The sequence below is a fragment of the Nannizzia gypsea genome, genomic scaffold (genome assembly GCF_000150975.2).
Source record: "Nannizzia gypsea CBS 118893 supercont1.2 genomic scaffold, whole genome shotgun sequence".
Lineage (NCBI taxonomy): Eukaryota > Fungi > Ascomycota > Eurotiomycetes > Onygenales > Arthrodermataceae > Nannizzia > Nannizzia gypsea.
The window spans coordinates 2,945,926-2,962,057 of NW_003345200.1; the positions used below are offsets into that span (position 1 = coordinate 2,945,926).

Consider the following 16,132-nt stretch of genomic DNA (forward strand, 5'->3'; position numbering starts at 1 on the left):
CACGCAGATGGACAACAGGATTGCCGAAAGACAGATGTTCGAAGCCTTCCTGGAGCTAGGCATGAGAAAGACCGCCTACCAACCGAAAAAGGGCAAACAATCCAAGAGACAAGCGAGGATATCAGACGGCAAGCCCAAACTGGTGACTCTCGGGGGCGACCACAGCATCATCCTGCCGGCCTTGAGGGCGCTGAACCAGATCTATAAAAAGCCGATCACGGTCATCCACTTCGATGCACACCAGGACACATGGGAATCCTCCCGCTACGACGGGTACTGGAAACCAGACGTCGACGGGCTCAACCACGGAACCTGGCTGTTCCACGCCGGCCAGGAAGGGTTGATTTCAAACACTACGTCTGCCCACGCGGGGCTACGGTCCTATCTCGGCGGCGCAGACGATAGAGACTACCGTACCGGGGTAGAGAAAGGGTTCATGCGCATTCACGCGGATGATGTGGATGATATTGGCACTCAGGGGGTGGTCGATGCGATTGTTTCGCGAGTTGGCCTCGACCCGGACCAGCCTGTGTATATCAGTTTGGATATAGATGTGCTAGATCCCAGCATTGCACCTGGAACAGGAACGCCGGAGTCAGGCGGCTGGACGAGCAGGGAGCTTGCTAGGATTCTGCGTGGGTTGGAGAAGCTGAATGTGGTTGGGGCTGATGTGGTGGAGGTCTCGCCTAGCTATGATCACCGAGCGGGAGGGACTGCTCTTGCGGCTGCGCATGTGGTTAACGAGATCATAGCCAGCATGGTGAAACTTGGGGTTGAAGATCCGGACAAGGTCGGGGGCTGGTTTGGTAGAAAGGGCGAGAAGTCAGTCAAAGAGGGTGTGATGGAATCATATCAGGGGGGCGCTGATAGTTCAGAAGCGCAAAAGGACGAGCTTTGATCGGTCATTAACTGAATAATTCGGTAGTTAATTATTAGATTAAATCGCTGGATGTGAGTCGTGACTTATATAGAACGAACAGGTCTGACTTCATACGTCGATCGATCAAATAGTTGGTTCGCTTTGTTTTAGTTTGGCATATGCGCAACCTGACCTTTCACATTACAAAATATTGATATATAACTATACTTTTTTTTCGAGCACTTTTTTTTCATTCAAGGCATCTGCGCGTCATAAAATCTAAACGTCATAAAAGGTACGAGACGGGAAATCGACAGGGCAGGAAAACAAAGTGGAGGAGATGAACAAGGGTAAAAAAAAGCCACAAGGGAATCCGGGAGCGGAGAGGGAGAACACTTGTATTGGCCCAGCGAGTTCTGTCATCTTGGATTAATAAAAGGGGGAATAGTAAAACAGATCAAGACCAGACGGGGGGGGCAGGCGTGTCACCTTTCTCGGTCTGAAGCTTTCCTCTCAGACCAGCATGGCATGCAGTTCGGGATTCGAGGGGATAGGATAGGCAAGCCACATGCGAAGAAGCAACCAGGGAAAATAAGGCCAGGGTTATTGTGAACCAAATAACAAAGACAAGCAGGCAGGCAGGCAGGTTGATAAGAGACGAGGGAAAAAGGGGAAAGCAAAACAAAGCAAAGAACAAAAAGGAAAAAGGCAGGATTAAAAAAGCACAGTCGTAAAAGAGGATTCATCCGATTCAAATTGTCCTTAGCACGCCGCCCAAAACCCCCATTACGTGTTTGTGATGTAACTCTGGGTGTGAGGATGTTGAAAGAAAGAGATAGAGGGAAATAAGAGCCAGCCTCGCAGCGAGCCTGGAAAGACGGGAGAATGGGGAGGGAGGGGGGAAGGGAAAGCATCGTGAGATACCAGTTTAAGAGCATCTAAATAGCGAATTGTCCGGATAAATACGCAAGAGCCCAATCAACACCCTTTGTTCCACGAGATTGTAACTGTATCAAAGTCAGATGGCATTGTGCCTTTCTCTCTGTACTGGCGGAGCCGTCTCTCTACAAGAGTAGACAGCGGCTAGATTTCTTTGGTGGACTGGGCTCCAAGGCAGCAACAATGGCCTAGTTTGCAGAGTTAGCGTATATATAGATATAGAATAAGAATACGGGTAATTTGATTGACTGACCTCGTCGAAGACGTCCTTGAGCTTATACTGGGTCAGGGCCGAGCACTCGACGTATTTGACGGCTCCAAGCTCCTTGGCCATGCGATCGCCGTCCTCTTTGCGAACAGGCTGCATTCGCTGCTTGCTCAGCTTATCCCGGATAGTCTGGTCGTCTCTTAAATCGGTCTGGGTTCCGACGATGAGGCAGGGGACGCCTGGACAGTGATGGCGGACCTCGGGGAACCATTTCTCGCGTACGTTCTCAAAGGATGCTGGAGAGGTGACTGAGAAGCAGACGAGGAAGACGTCGGTCTGCGGATAGGAGAGTGGACGTAAACGGTCGTAATCCTCTTGACCAGCGGTATCAAAGAGTCCCAGGGTGTATGGCTCGTCTCCGATCCTAGCAACAAGGGTTAGACAGGTGTGCAGTGAAGTGGAAGAAAGAAAAAAAAAACAGCGCAGCATGCAGTAACAGCAAACGAAAAAACGCGTGAGTTTCTGTCTCAAAGCAAAAGCAGAGACAGTGCAAAGTAAAAGGGACAAGCAATGCGACTTACATTACTGTGACAGCATAGTTATCAAAGACGGTTGGAACGTATTCAGAAGGGAACTTGTTGGTGGTGTATGAGATTAACAAGCAGGTCTTTCCAACGGCACCGTCGCCAACAACAACGCACCTAGTAAGAAGAAGTAAAAAAGCGTCAGTCTCAGTTCTGTTTATCTTGTGCTCATCTCATGCTCATGCTCGTGCCTGTGAGCTTGAGCTTCTGGATATTTATTTATATTTATATCTTTTTAAACATGCTTATGCTTATTCTCCACGCGAGGCAGATGCTTATCTCAACGTCAACCACACGCTGAGGGGAGCGCTCTGAAGGACTTACTTGATCGTAGCAACAACCATGTTGAGCTACCTTTGGGTGTTCTCTCTTTGCTTTTTTAACTTGGGAGGGTGGGAGGAAGGCAGGTGTCGGCGAGACGAAGCTGAAGAAGACGACGGTCCTGGGATGATGTCAAGATAACTTGCGGTGTGTGAGGCCTGGAGTTGCTTCTGGTGGAGAGGAAGGACGGGCGACGGAGAGAGAGAAGAGGGAGAAGAGCGACGGAGGTCGAGGGTCGCCGCGAAAGGAGGTGAATTGGACAGACGGTGACAGGCGGTGGTTTCAACGTGAGTGACCAGGCAGGGCGGATGACTTTGAACGGTCAGTGGCGGGACAAGAGGTGAATGAAGGAGAGAGCGAGAGAGTGAAGAGGCGAGCCGCGAGCTTGGGCGACGACGTCGAGACCGAGGATGAAGATGACACGCAGACAGACACGCAGACAGGCAGAGAGAGTATAGGGAGTATAAAGAGAAAGCGGACGATCGTGTGTGCTGGCCGAGGAGGAGAGACAAACAGACAAGACAGACAGTGAGGCGAGAGTTGAAGGTCTCGAGGTTTAGCAAGTGAGTTTAGTTTATTTGATTCGATGATTGTTGCAAAAGGGTTCGGGGCTTTTTTTTTATTTTTTTATTTTTATTTTTCTCTCTCTCTCTTTTTTTCCTCTGGCTTCTGCTTCTGCGTCTGCTTCTTCTGCTTTTACTTCGACCTTTTGGCTGCTTAAGTTGACTAAAAACTGGAGCTGGGCCAGTCAACAGCCTCAGACAGGTCGATGCCCCTCTTGACTATCTCCAAGTGAAGTCTAGCTCGACAAGGGGGCCCAAGGCTCTCCGTGGTCTCCTTTGCTTATGCTTGTTTCTCCTTTTTGGACGTCAAGGTCAAGGGATGGCTGCTTGGGAGATGCTGTGATATTAATTAAGCGGTGATGCGGCCAGGGGGTTGGCCGAAGATGGACGATAGAGAAGAAAAGGGGCGAAGAAGATGGAGCACGACGGCTGCACTTTTGACTGCACTTTATGCTGCTGCTTCAAGACGATGGCTTATAGTGAGAGACGGTGATGACGGTTGAGCGTGAGCGTTGAGACGGCGAGACTCGAACAGAGACGGCGAGACAAGAGCGAGAAGCGCTGTTAAGCTCAAGAGTGACAGGCTGCAGACGGAGCGCCACGAGAAAAAGCAAGCTCTGGGGATGGATGATGATGCTGATAGTGATGATGATAATGATGCGATGGTAGGTGCCTATCAGGGCAATAAATAAATAATATCTCCTTAACTGCGTCCTTTTATTGCATGACAGGTCGGATTGACTCGAGGCTCATCTCTCTTCTCTCTCGAATGGGGGATATAGCTCTACTCTACTCCGTACGGATGCACCCTCCCTGGATGCCTGATTTCTGATGTCTGGATGTAGCGATCTCTCATGTTACTCACCTCGACAGGCTCCGTCCAGCAGCGACAGCAGGAACACACGGAACACCGCGGCCGGCGTATGTATGTCTCTCTCTGTATGCTGGCTCAGATGTGACAGGACCTGCGTTCCACAGCAAAGCAAGGCCCCCTATTAGCACCGCTTCTCTTTTCTTTTCTTATCTTTTCTACTCCATACTTCGTCCTACAGCGTGGAGATGAGATCAGACCATCGCTCAGCTGAGGAGACATCAGAACCGACGTGTCTGTCACTTGGACTACTTACTTGGTTAGTTATAGACATTCACCGCTGGAGACGTGTTTTTCTTACTGGAGAGAAGCCTGGGATGAGCCCGGGATGTCAGGAGTAAAGCTGATACTTAACTAACGAGACAACCATGTCTGCTATCTCATCTCTCTTCCTTGCCCATGGAGCTGCTCGTGGCCTGATGCTGCAGTTTTATAACTAACGGCCAATCACCCCAGCCAGTTGGCTTCTTGTTCTCTAGCGACTGTCAATCACCGTCCACCCCCCCTGCTCAACGGCGTCCGGGGAAGACTCTTACTTTCCTGACTCTGGCCACACGCCGCAGCATTATGGGCGAAAGGAGGTAAAGATATGCCATTGAACAGCTCTAGCTATGCATATCCATACATGCATACTATTCAACGACGGTCTATATCAGCTTGTACATGCATTCGACTCCCAGGGAGGCATGCGAGTCAGTATATTGAAACATTGTCTATCCCTTCCTCCCACTTCACCGTTTCCCCTAGTTAAATAAAAAGGGCGAGATCATGAAACTATTTCTCCGAGTCAACCATGTCAGATCCTGGGTATATCTTGACTAGCTGTGAGCTCTGTAGATGTATCCCTAGGTTACTGGTTATCTGTTGGATGCTATGAAGCACTTGGTCGCACCCCTTGTTCTCAACTGCCGGCTGATGCTCCCTCGTCTGCTTCCAGTCGCAAGTCGCATGCTTGCAGTCGCCATAGCCGGAGACCAGCCGGCCGCCTGCAAGACCCAAGTTAGCTATACTGGAGTCTGTGAGCTGTCGCCCATCCCCGGCCAATGACACCGACGCCGTGACCAGTCCGTCTTCTTAGCAGGAATTCACCAACGAGCGTCGACTCCTGGGCGTCTGTCCTCGTATCTGCCTCGTTGTCATCTTGCTGCGCCCTTCTTTGGCCAAATATGTAGAAAAGCCTGGATCCTCCCTCGTCTGTGTTTACGTGTCTACTTAGTTATCCCTGAAGACTTTGACGGTGGGGGAAAGGTGTATGGAGTAGCTACCTGGCTGTAACAGCGGCCTGCGGGGTCACCCGAACCACAGTATATCTATCTACTGATAACAACCATCCAGATGCTCAACACTGAGATCTAAACAGCGTCCTCGTACAGTCCATCTATCTAATCTAGCACGTATAAAGAGAAGTTGCCGTCTAGGTGTCTTAGACCACGATGTCAGGCTGGACGTTCAAGAACACGAAGCAGCCGGTCCCCTCGCACGAGGAGCTGGCGAGCAGCTTCACCGTCAGAGCACCGCCGTCCACAGACATATGGGCCAAACCGCCCTCGACTTACCGTTTCAGTGCCCCCATACTCTACAAGACCATGCCTCTGGCTTCCTTTCAGCGAGCTCGCGTACGAGTCTCAGCCAAGTGGACGACGCTCTACGACCAAGGAGGCCTGATTCTGGCGCTTAACCGACCAAGCGAACATGGACACGACCATGACCCCGACAAGGACAGGAAGTGGATCAAGGCAGGCATCGAGTTCGTCGAGGGAGTGCCGCGGTGCAGCACTGTCGCAAGGGACCGATGGGCGGACTGGAGTCTGTCTCCTCTCCCGGCCGGACAGGGCGGCTCTGGCGAAGGTGCTGACGAAGGTGACGCGGTCGGCGTGACGATCGAGATGGAGAAGAGGGCTAGGGACAAGACGCTGTGGGTGTATGCGGTTGGCCAGGACGGTTCGAGGATGCCGATGCGGGAGGTTACCTGGCTGTTCGAGGACGAGGAGCAGCTCGAGTGCTGGGTTGGCGTGTACGTCTGTCGGCCGTCGTCAGAGTCCGGGCTGGGCGACCTCTCCGTGTCCTTCTCCCAGCTCGAGGTCTAGCACAACATCCATCAACTTTGCCAGCTTGATCAGCTTCGCCATCACCATCTTGTTATTTAGATACTATTTATCCTTAATGATGCATCATGTTTTTTGTTTTGTGTTATTGTCCCAACTCTGCGTCGGATCGGAACCAAACGGGCCTTTTCGCTATCAGATCCGACCAGAGCCGATGACTGCCTCTTTCGGCCTAGCCCCGTCATGTCTGCCAAGGGATAATCTGGAGCACGCTACACCGTAATAGGTAAAACGGGTGCAGTGTAACCAATAGCAGGCCGTTAAATGCTGACATAAACGTGCAAGGTCCTCTACTTTGCGGCCTAATCTTATCATATCAGATCATCTTGTCTCCTGCGAGGCGGGAGGCAAAGCCGTCGTTAGTTCGTCCGCAGACTCCAGGATACGTCGCATGGGGGTGGTTTTTTCTCTCTGCCCTTTCTTCTCTTGCGAAAGGGCGCGTGTCTGTCCACCGAGCTACTGCATTCATGCCAGAGAGATACGGAGGCACCGCTCCATGCCCGCCCAACTCCCGCCCTCCACGAGCCCCGTTGCTGAAAGCGTGAAGGGGCGACCTGTCGGCCCTGCTGCGTCTGATTTGCGGAGGCATCTGCAAGCCTCATCTGACCAATTTTTTAGCCTCGTACCTGTCACTCCTCTGCCCACGCAGCCGCTGCGTCCTTACTCCCGGCCGGAGTCGTTCGTATATAAGTACCTGGTCTGCCGTCGTTGGGGGCTGCAGAAAATGAAACAAATCCGCTCTCCGTCCCTGTTTGATCTCGTGCGCCGGACATTATTCCATAATCAGCTGCATTAGCTCGTACCTTGCTGGTTGCAGCCTGATATCTGACTCAAGCGGTGCAGGTGTTTATTTTTTGCATCCGGAGAGGCAAGGAGGGTAACCTTCTTTAACCCAGATATACATACATGGATGGGTAGCTTTATATATTTATATATATATCCTTAACACACACGACACCTCTACTCCCTCGAACGAGTCGGCGAGCACGATCGGATGTTTTCGAACGCACCTAGCGGTACGTGGTGATTACAATTGACAGCTACTCCGTCTCTTCCTCCTTCTCTCTCTGCGTGTTCCTCTGGTAGCGATGGGCCAAATACACACCGGAACTGTTCCGTCATATGGTAGCTGTGACCCAGACGACAGGATGGAAGATACAGCAGAGGTAGACCGGCTGCTGCAGGCCACGGAAGATGCAGTTGAAACAGATGAACGGCTTCACATCAGTCCCTACCCGTCTTCATCGGACAGTGAAGTCCAGGAAGGCGTCCGCAAGATCGAAGCTATCAGCAAGACATGGACGCAGAGATCTTTGGTAATTGCATACCTTGGGTACGTGCTCTACTTCTAATAACGAATGTGACACAGAGAGTACGTCATACTAACAGTTATGTGTATCTTCTAGTATCATGCTCATGGCATTTTGCACGTCCCTCGAAGTCCAGACAGTGGCCTCCCTAACTGCCTATGCTACAAGTTCCTTTAGCAAACATTCCCTTATTTCAACCGTTTTGGTCATACAAAACGTGGTTAACGGTTGGTGATACCCCCCTCTACTCACCTATTTTTCTCGATCCAAGGCATCGACTGCTAACCTGACCGCCCCTTAGCTGTAATTAAACCGCCCATGGCTAAGTTTGCAGATGTCTTTGGTCGCTTTGAAGCATTCTGTATTGCAGTCTTCATCTATGTTCTTGGATATATACAGATGGCTGCTTCACAGAACGTTGAGACCTATGCATCCGCCCAGATATTTTACTCTGCGGGCTCTACTGGACTACAGATACTCCAACAGGTTTTCATTGCTGATAGCAGTAACCTACTCAACCGAGCGCTATTCGCTAATCTTCCGGATATACCCTTCCTCTTTACTGTTTGGCTCGGACCGATGATCGCATCTTGGGTACTCAAGCAACTCAACTGGAGGTGGGGATATGGCATGTGGGCTTTACTCCTGCCATTGGCATTCCTCCCCTTGGCTCTATCACTATACATCAATCAAAGGAAAGCCCAGAAATTGAACTTGTTAAAGTCCAAACCATGGAAGGGCAAAGGCCTGAAGAAGGTGCTTCGCAGTGCATGGTTTGAGTTGGATGTATTTGGCCTCATCCTGCTCTCTGCCGCAGTGACCTTGATTCTTGTGCCCCTGACTCTGGCTGCCCATGCAAAGGACAGCTGGCGGAATGGGGGTATCATAGCTATGATTGTTATTGGAGGTGTATGCCTGATTGCATATCCGTTCTGGGAGACATCCAAACGCCTTGCGCCGCATCCTCTGCTATCCTTGGGTCTTCTCCGCCAGAGGACTGCCCTTGCTGGCTGTGCCTTGGCTTTCTTCTACTTTAGTATAGCTCCCATCCCCCGTATAGCGCCTTTAAAGGTCCATCTCGTTGCTAACTCTATAACCAATAGTGGCATTTTACTTCTCTGTTCAGCCTTATTTCTACTCTTACCTGCAGGTGGTGCAGGGAAAACCTGTCGTTACCGCAGGAAGAATCACCCAGACGTTCTCCTTCATGTCCACAATTGCCGCCCTCGTTGTCTCCTTCATGATCAAATACTCAAAACGATACCGCCCGTTTGTCACCTTTGGCTGCGTCGTCTACATGCTCGGGCTAGCTTTGATGCTCTTTACTCACAAGTCAGGGAAATCCACAGTACAAATCCTTTTCGTGCAGTCCATAATTGGTATGGGAGGCGGACTCGTCAATGTTCCTGTTCAACTCGGTGTCCAAGCCTCAGCGAATCATCAACAGGTAGCTGCGGCCACTGCTATGTTTCTGACTGCTCTTGAGATGGGCGGAGCTGTGGGGTCCGCTGTATCGGGTGCCATCTGGACCAGCTATCTACCACATAAACTAGCGAAATATCTCCCCGATGAAACGAAGGGAGAAGCTACTGAAATCTTTGGAAAGCTGACTAAAGCACTATCATACCCAATGGGTTCGCCAACCAGGGACGCCATTATCCGTTCCTATGAAGAAACTATGCAGACTCTCCTAATTATTGCCCTTTGCGTTTGCATACCCCTGATACCTTTGAGCTTGCTCATGAAGAACTATGAGCTCGATAAGGTATTTTATCCTCTGTTCCCTCCTATATGTTCAAACAGCGTTCCTAACATTTCTTCCGCTTGTAGGTTGATCAAAGAGTCAAGGGTAAATTGATAGGTAACATCGGCGATGACAGCGAAGATGTATCTCCAGTAACCCCACAGTTCAGTACATTCCCTACTTCCAACCTGAGCCCGACGAAACGGCGCTCTCAACACCATCTCGTGGCTTAAAATTTTTTTTCCTTCGATACCAGTAACTCCCCGGCCCATATTTTGGTGGGGAACAGGCCGCCACCATGCCTAGGAGACTCATGTTAAATGCGCTCCATATAGGAGGGAGACTGAAAACAGAATACTCCTGGATTTAACAGGACAATACTCTTTATACCAGCGAGATGATCGGCTTTTGATCATTTTGATACCATTTGTCGCACCTTGCTCTTCGCACGTTCCAATTGGGCATTTCCGGTGTTTACTATATTTGGCTATTCATTGAAATCAGATAGACATGTGTATATAGACCATATTAGGCCACCCGAAGTGTAATATAACATATGAACCCTTCATGAGCTTAAGCCCATTATTACTTTCTTCATGACGTCACGAGGCCATGGCTTCAGGGGTTGAGGTTTACACTTCAGAATAGGGGGAAGATGCGACCTTAAGTGAGAGAAGAGACTATATGGTGTGTGGAGATAAAGGCCTAAAATACAAGTACTGGGTACAGCGCCTAACATGGTTAAATCGCCTTTACCGGCTTAAATTTTGTTAAACCTGAGGGGTTGGTTAGGTAGTGATGGGTACAAGTCCTTCCTTTTCTCAGGGGGAAGTAATGCACCATTACCGTCTAACCATACATCATCCAACGACGTACTGTATGTGCTATAGATTCTAGCAACAATTGATCGACTCATCGCCCAAGCAACGCTATTCATGTAGAGAGGTTGATTAGTATTCTGTGTCTACCACGAAGGAAAGGCAACCAATTGTTTCAGGGACATGTATGAGCTTACTTCATTCCGGTACACATCCTCGCGCCAGAACCAAAGGGCCAAAATGAACGTTGCATCTGACGGTATTCATCTGATTTTGGGGAGATGTCCCATCTTTCCGGCATCCACGCCTCTGGGTCTGGATAAGGTGTTGGATCTTGGTGAAGGGTGTAAGATTGAGAAGCAATGGTGGTCTATAGAGTTTCGATTTTAGCAGTACTCAAAGGATTAATGAAAACATTAATAGATTGAAATGAGTGATAGCATACCCCGGGTTCTATTTTGAAACCCATCACGGTGAGAGGTTCATCTTTGACTACTCTTGGCAGCTGTAGCGGAATTGGTGGGTTTGTGCGGAGAGTCTCTTTGAGAACACAGTTCAGGTATGGCAGCTTCTGCAGGGTCGAGAGGTCTGGGTGTTCTCCGGGCCTAATACCCGCCTCATGAAGCTCTAGCCGGAGCTTTTCTTGACATGCTATATTTTCAGGAAGGGAGAGGCGCCAAAGCACAGCTCCAAGGAAATCGTTTGTTGTCCGGGTACCTTATGTTATACTAAGTTTTAGTACTGTGGTTATAGTCTGACAGATAGCTTGTATTAGTATTTTCTCAGAGGCTTACCAGCAAGGAAATGATCCAAGCAATCGCTTGCAATATATCTTTTGTCTGGTATTTCGGGGCTCGGCCCTTTACTACGGTAGAGCTCTATAAGGCGCCCAAGATGCGTGCTGGAAGGGCCGCTTGGCGCAGCTGGCTCTGGTTGAGCTGATTCCAATAGAGCAGCCTCTACCCTTTTCAGTCCAAACTCTGACATGGCTGATTTCTCGGGGAAAATAGCACGGATTCGCGAAATGGCCCCTATCGAATTGTATGTTAAAACATGCTAGAAAATAAAAGAGCCAGAGGCTTGGCTTACTTGGGTATAGTGCTGCTATTGCCTCCAATGCAGTAGTATCTGACGCACTGGTTTTAGGTATAAGTTCGGTCATCATATCTCTTGACATCTTATCTGCCAGAAGTTTGATGTTGTGATCATTCCCATACACCAAATGAATCATTATATCACCAGTGAGCCATGTTACCCACTCCAGCCCATTTGCCACTCTAGACGGTGAGCTAGAGGCCTCATTTTCGACCATCGTCATGAATTGGTTAATATATGTTTTGAAAATCTCTTGATGGGCTGGCCCTGAGACAACTGGTGCCGAATATAGGCCGAACACTTGTCTTCGGCGTGCAAAGTGAAGATCACTGTTAAGTGTGCTGACAAGGTTTTCGGAGTTATATTGGCGGAGGGTTGATAATAACTCCCCCCCGTTAAGTCCACGTGGGCCATGGTAAATGGTTCGCAATGCATCAGGATGGCAAACGGATACGCTATTCGGCGCTACCCTGACAACGGGCCCGTACTTCTGATGTAGGCGATGAACAGTCTCCCAGACTCGACCAGAGTCTACACACTCCTATGGTCAGTAATGGGATAGCAAATGTGGTTATATCTCAATGAAATCGAGCAACACAAACCTTTGAAAATGTTATATTGGATCCATAAGTTGCTGAATTTGGCAAGGCTCGGGCCTGGAATGGGTGACCAGATATTCTGAAAAATGCGCTTGGCGGCCTTTAACATAGTCCAAACTCCCCAAGCCAAAACTAAGGCCACCAAAAGCCTCAAATGGTCGAGGCTAAAACTAGATGGTATCATACGTGAAGGGTTAGTGAAACGAGTTTGTGTATGTTATGAAGGGTACCATGAGTCCAGAAAGTATGATCAGTAAAGCATGAATTATGAGCTCGTCGGCCTCATTCAGCGGGCTGTATCAGCTTTAAGCAGGCTATGAGGGTCAAATACATCATAGTATCTGACAAGCCATCGAAGAACTTGGAAACAAACAACGTGCCGAAGGATAGCTGAGGTCATAATTTATATTCTTTGCTTCCCTGGTTCTGGCACGGGAGGGTATAATGTGCCAGTACAAATTGTAGCATGGCGGGTCCCGAAAACTCCGTAACGACACATGAGTTTCCCCGTCTTATCCTCCGGATATGATATAATAATCGCTTGCCTGATACGCGTTTTCGCCAGATATGGTCAAAAGGGAGGAAGGGTCGAACTAACCGGATTAGTGTATTTTCTAGAGAAATGGCCCGTGCATTTGGGGTCACGTGCTGAGCTTTTTTCAACTTCGTTCTTTCTCGACGGGTATAAAAAGGAGAACGAGAAGACAAGGGAGGAAGAACGGGAGCGTGAAGGATGATGGAGTTGATAGGACGCTGTCCTGGGCCAGACACAACAAGGCGAAGAGTTTGGCTAGTCTGCTCGTTAATACGATGACCTTGAAACCAATAAACAGTTGGTGCAGTTCAGCCACAATCGCTATTTAACTAAGCTGCCGTAACTAAGGCTCAGCCCACCTTCTTTCAGCCTCGCAAAGGCTGAAGATGGACAACGGCCACCCCCTCCCTGGTGCTGGTGTTGCTGCCTATAAAAAGGCTCCAAGTCCTGCAGAATGGATGTGACATGGCTGAATCCTCGCAAATTCCCCATTTCTCCTCTCAGTCACTCAAAAATTCGACAGCCAACGATAACTAGTAGGCAAGATGGCTACTAGTTCTAGCGACGATGGCTTCGAGATAATCGAAGACCATCAGATCCCTTTGCGGCCTGCTAACGCTGGCACGACTGCCGTTACAGAGAACCTGACGCAAGAGCCTATACTAACTATACACTCCATTCCTAACAAAGATTCTATGATCGTCTCTATCCAGCCCCCCCTCAAGCCAGAGAACGATGTACCACATGTTCCTTGTGACATTGTTCTCGTAATTGACATCTCTGGGAGTATGAATTCCTCGGCTCCTATACCGACTGGTGAGAGAGGTGGCGAGGATACAGGTTTGAGCATCTTGGACTTGACGAAGCATGCGGCCAGGACAATTATCGAAACTCTCAATGAAAATGATAGGCTTGCAGTGGTTACCTTCTGCACCGAGGTGAAGGTATGCATAATAACACCTAACACCTTTCCCAGGTAATTCATCTGAGTCTAACTATCTAAAAATTGACGTAGGTTGCTTTTGAGCTTGATTTCATGAATAAAGAAAACAAGTCAATGGTGTTAAGGGCCATTAATAAACTCTACGGCACTAGCTCAACCAACTTATGGCATGGGATAAAAGAAGGCCTGAAGGTTCTCACTGCCACTCCAGTCCGGGAAAATGTACAATCTCTGCTTGTTTTGACGGATGGTGCGTATATTTCTGTTTCTATTGTCGTCCTAGTGATAGAAACTGAACTCTTCCTCTTAGGTGCACCCAACCATATGTGCCCTGCCCAAGGCTATGTGCCTAAATTGCGTCAGACGCTGTTGGACCACCGTAACTCAACAGGAAGCCTGCCGCTAATCCATACATTTGGCTTTGGGTACTATCTCCGCTCACCATTGTTACAGTCCATTGCTGAAATTGGCGGTGGCATCTTCGCATTCATACCGGATGCTGGTATGATTGGTATGTATAGTTTAGTCTACTTGTGTTAACGAGTGTATAACTAATAAAACTCTAGGAACTGTGTTCGTTCATGCTGTTGCAAATTTATTTTCAACATTCACACCCCAAGCAAAGCTTATCCTCCAAGGGGATTCTTCTTCAGAGCTCCGCGTAGATCTGGGAAGTAAACCCGGCTTGGAATTAGAAAAGTCAACCGGCAATGGAATATCGCTGAGGCTTGGAAGCCTTCGATATGGCCAGTCCCGGGACATTATTATTCATTATGGTAAATCATCAAAGAGTCGCACAGTCAATATGCAAGGCAAACTTGTTTATACTGCCGGTGGCGAGACGAGGGAGATTGAGGTGCAAAAAATGGCTCACATCGATGAGATCTCTGTATCTCAGGCTGTGTGCGATTACCATCTTATGCGTTCAAGGCTTTGTACACTTCTAAGGACTTTCCATCCACTTGAAGATACAGCGGAGAACTTCAACTTCCCTACTACAGATATTGAAGATATTCGAACAAAGCTAGAAAGCCTGGCTACTGAAATCAAAGGTCTCAGCCAGTCTGATGAATATAATCTGAGCCTCTTCGAGGACATCGCTGGTGAATCACCACATGGGCAAATAAGCATGGCATTGTCGTCTACGGAGTTCTATGGCCGCTGGGGCCAGCACTATCGTGAGTATCTCCCCGCCAAAGCCCCTATTAAATCTAGGCTCTATTCTTACTATTTACTATCAGTCCTTTCGATCCTCAACGCACATGTAAATCAGTTATGCAATAGCTTCAAGGATTCAGGCCCACTGATGTATGGGAAAGACTCCCCTCTGTTCAACAAGTGTCGGACTGAGCTTGACGAAGTGTTTGACAACTTACCACCGCCTAAGCCATCGCGCTCCGTCCCGACCTTACCCCCTGGCGTATCTCGCCCTGCAATGCGTATGTCTCATTATAACCGATCTAGCGGACCATGCTTTACAGGAAGCTGCCGCGTCCGACTTGCCGGTAGCGGAAGTGAGCGTGTCAGTCCTACTATTCCTATTGAATACCTACGTCCACCTGTTTCCGTATGGACTCCACAGGGGCCGCGCAAAGTTAGGGCCGTTTTACAGAGCATTGTGAAGGACGTTGAAATCTGTGAAATCGACTGTCTCCAAATCACACCATGGCATCCAATGAAATTTCAGGGTAAATGGGAGTACCCCATAAATATGACCAACGGAGATGCTCAAGCCTTCTCAGGAAACATATACTCAGTTTTGCTTGAACCTGATTCCAACCCTGACGCACATGCTATTATGGTGGAAGATCATATCTGTGTCACCCTGGGTCATGGAATCCTGCAAGGTGATATACGCGCGCACGAACTATTTGGCAACTACCAACTTGTTATAAAGCAGCTGGAATTGCTCCCAAAGCTTCCCAATGGGTTGCTGCACTGTGTCGGCGTGGAAAGGTCGCCTGAATCAGGCCGCATCTGTGGGCTCATTGGATACAATCACCTTCTCAAGGCAGAGCCGAAGTGTCAAGTTGATGGAAGTTATACTGGTAGTATCAGGGTTACGTCTATTTAACTACTTAACAAGGATGCCACCCACCGCCACGATTTTTTCGCTGCTTGATTAGTTAGTTATAGTTAGTTGGGCGAACGGTGCTAGGCCGTAGTTGTTAGGTCGTTTACACCCTCCTTCCGCTTATGAAAGTCTCCCATTCCACCCTATACGACGAATATATAGTGTTGAAGGTAGTTTAGTAGTAAATTGTAGATGTAGTGGGAAAGATTTCATATATATGTATAAATGTATGAAAAATAAAAGAAACCCGCTATCAGGGCTAGAACTGCAGAAGATGATTTAAACTCTAGTAATAACTGGTTAGTTAATGGAGCGGGCTAACTGTATGCAATGATGAGGCTGAAAGTATTGCTTTTGCGAGAGTTAATACGATGTTTTTCCGAGATCTCAGCCATAAAAGCTACGTAACTGATTGACCATGCTCTAAACAAACTCAAGTTACACCAGGATCGTAATTAATTGTATGGTTCTTGAATAAGCATAAAAAAAACTTGATTAACTAGGGGCTTTATTGTCTAAATATGACAAATGCTGCTTCGCTTGCAGGTTGCTGAAGATAAGCTA

General features: G+C 48.6%; 7 protein-coding genes across 7 annotated transcripts in view; 5 read left to right on the plus strand and 2 right to left on the minus strand.

The window, feature by feature from the left end:
- The window catches only part of MGYG_03125 (guanidinobutyrase), a gene marked incomplete at both ends in the record, with an annotated part of 1,385 nt that extends 487 nt beyond the window's left edge, over positions 1–898 (plus strand). The window contains one exon of the mRNA XM_003175553.1: positions 35–898. Within this exon, the coding sequence (XP_003175601.1) occupies positions 35–898 (864 nt within the window). The remainder of the gene's footprint in view (positions 1–34) is intronic.
- Positions 899–1,923: 1,025 nt separating this feature from the next.
- On the minus strand, positions 1,924–2,934 carry MGYG_03126 (cell division control protein 42; the record flags this gene model as incomplete). Its single annotated transcript, XM_003175554.1, has 4 exons — positions 1,924–1,986; positions 2,052–2,430; positions 2,588–2,707; positions 2,915–2,934. 4 exons carry the CDS (start codon positions 2,932–2,934, stop codon positions 1,924–1,926), a joined length of 582 nt encoding a protein of 193 aa, XP_003175602.1.
- A 1,163-nt stretch (positions 2,935–4,097) lies between these two features.
- MGYG_03127 (hypothetical protein) lies at positions 4,098–4,686 on the plus strand (the record flags this gene model as incomplete). The annotated part of the gene is made up of 3 exons (XM_003175555.1): positions 4,098–4,139; positions 4,320–4,395; positions 4,616–4,686. The coding sequence occupies 3 exons, from the start codon at positions 4,098–4,100 to the stop codon at positions 4,684–4,686; spliced, it is 189 nt and encodes a 62-aa protein (XP_003175603.1).
- A 1,092-nt stretch (positions 4,687–5,778) lies between these two features.
- Positions 5,779–6,432, plus strand: MGYG_03128 (hypothetical protein; the record flags this gene model as incomplete). The annotated part of the gene is made up of 1 exon (XM_003175556.1): positions 5,779–6,432. The coding sequence occupies one exon, from the start codon at positions 5,779–5,781 to the stop codon at positions 6,430–6,432; it is 654 nt and encodes a 217-aa protein (XP_003175604.1).
- Positions 6,433–7,538: 1,106 nt separating this feature from the next.
- On the plus strand, positions 7,539–9,737 carry MGYG_03129 (siderophore iron transporter mirC; the record flags this gene model as incomplete). The annotated part of the gene is made up of 5 exons (XM_003175557.1): positions 7,539–7,783; positions 7,857–7,987; positions 8,062–8,831; positions 8,911–9,525; positions 9,591–9,737. 5 exons carry the CDS (start codon positions 7,539–7,541, stop codon positions 9,735–9,737), a joined length of 1,908 nt encoding a protein of 635 aa, XP_003175605.1.
- Positions 9,738–10,245: 508 nt separating this feature from the next.
- Positions 10,246–12,125, minus strand: MGYG_03130 (hypothetical protein; the record flags this gene model as incomplete). Its single annotated transcript, XM_003175558.1, has 7 exons — positions 10,246–10,280; positions 10,381–10,433; positions 10,520–10,692; positions 10,768–10,973; positions 11,117–11,353; positions 11,412–11,948; positions 12,020–12,125. The coding sequence occupies 7 exons, from the start codon at positions 12,123–12,125 to the stop codon at positions 10,246–10,248; spliced, it is 1,347 nt and encodes a 448-aa protein (XP_003175606.1).
- Positions 12,126–13,096: 971 nt separating this feature from the next.
- Positions 13,097–15,568, plus strand: MGYG_03131 (U-box domain-containing protein; the record flags this gene model as incomplete). The annotated part of the gene is made up of 5 exons (XM_003175559.1): positions 13,097–13,495; positions 13,567–13,744; positions 13,805–14,005; positions 14,061–14,672; positions 14,736–15,568. 5 exons carry the CDS (start codon positions 13,097–13,099, stop codon positions 15,566–15,568), a joined length of 2,223 nt encoding a protein of 740 aa, XP_003175607.1.
- Positions 15,569–16,132: the final 564 nt, after the last annotated feature.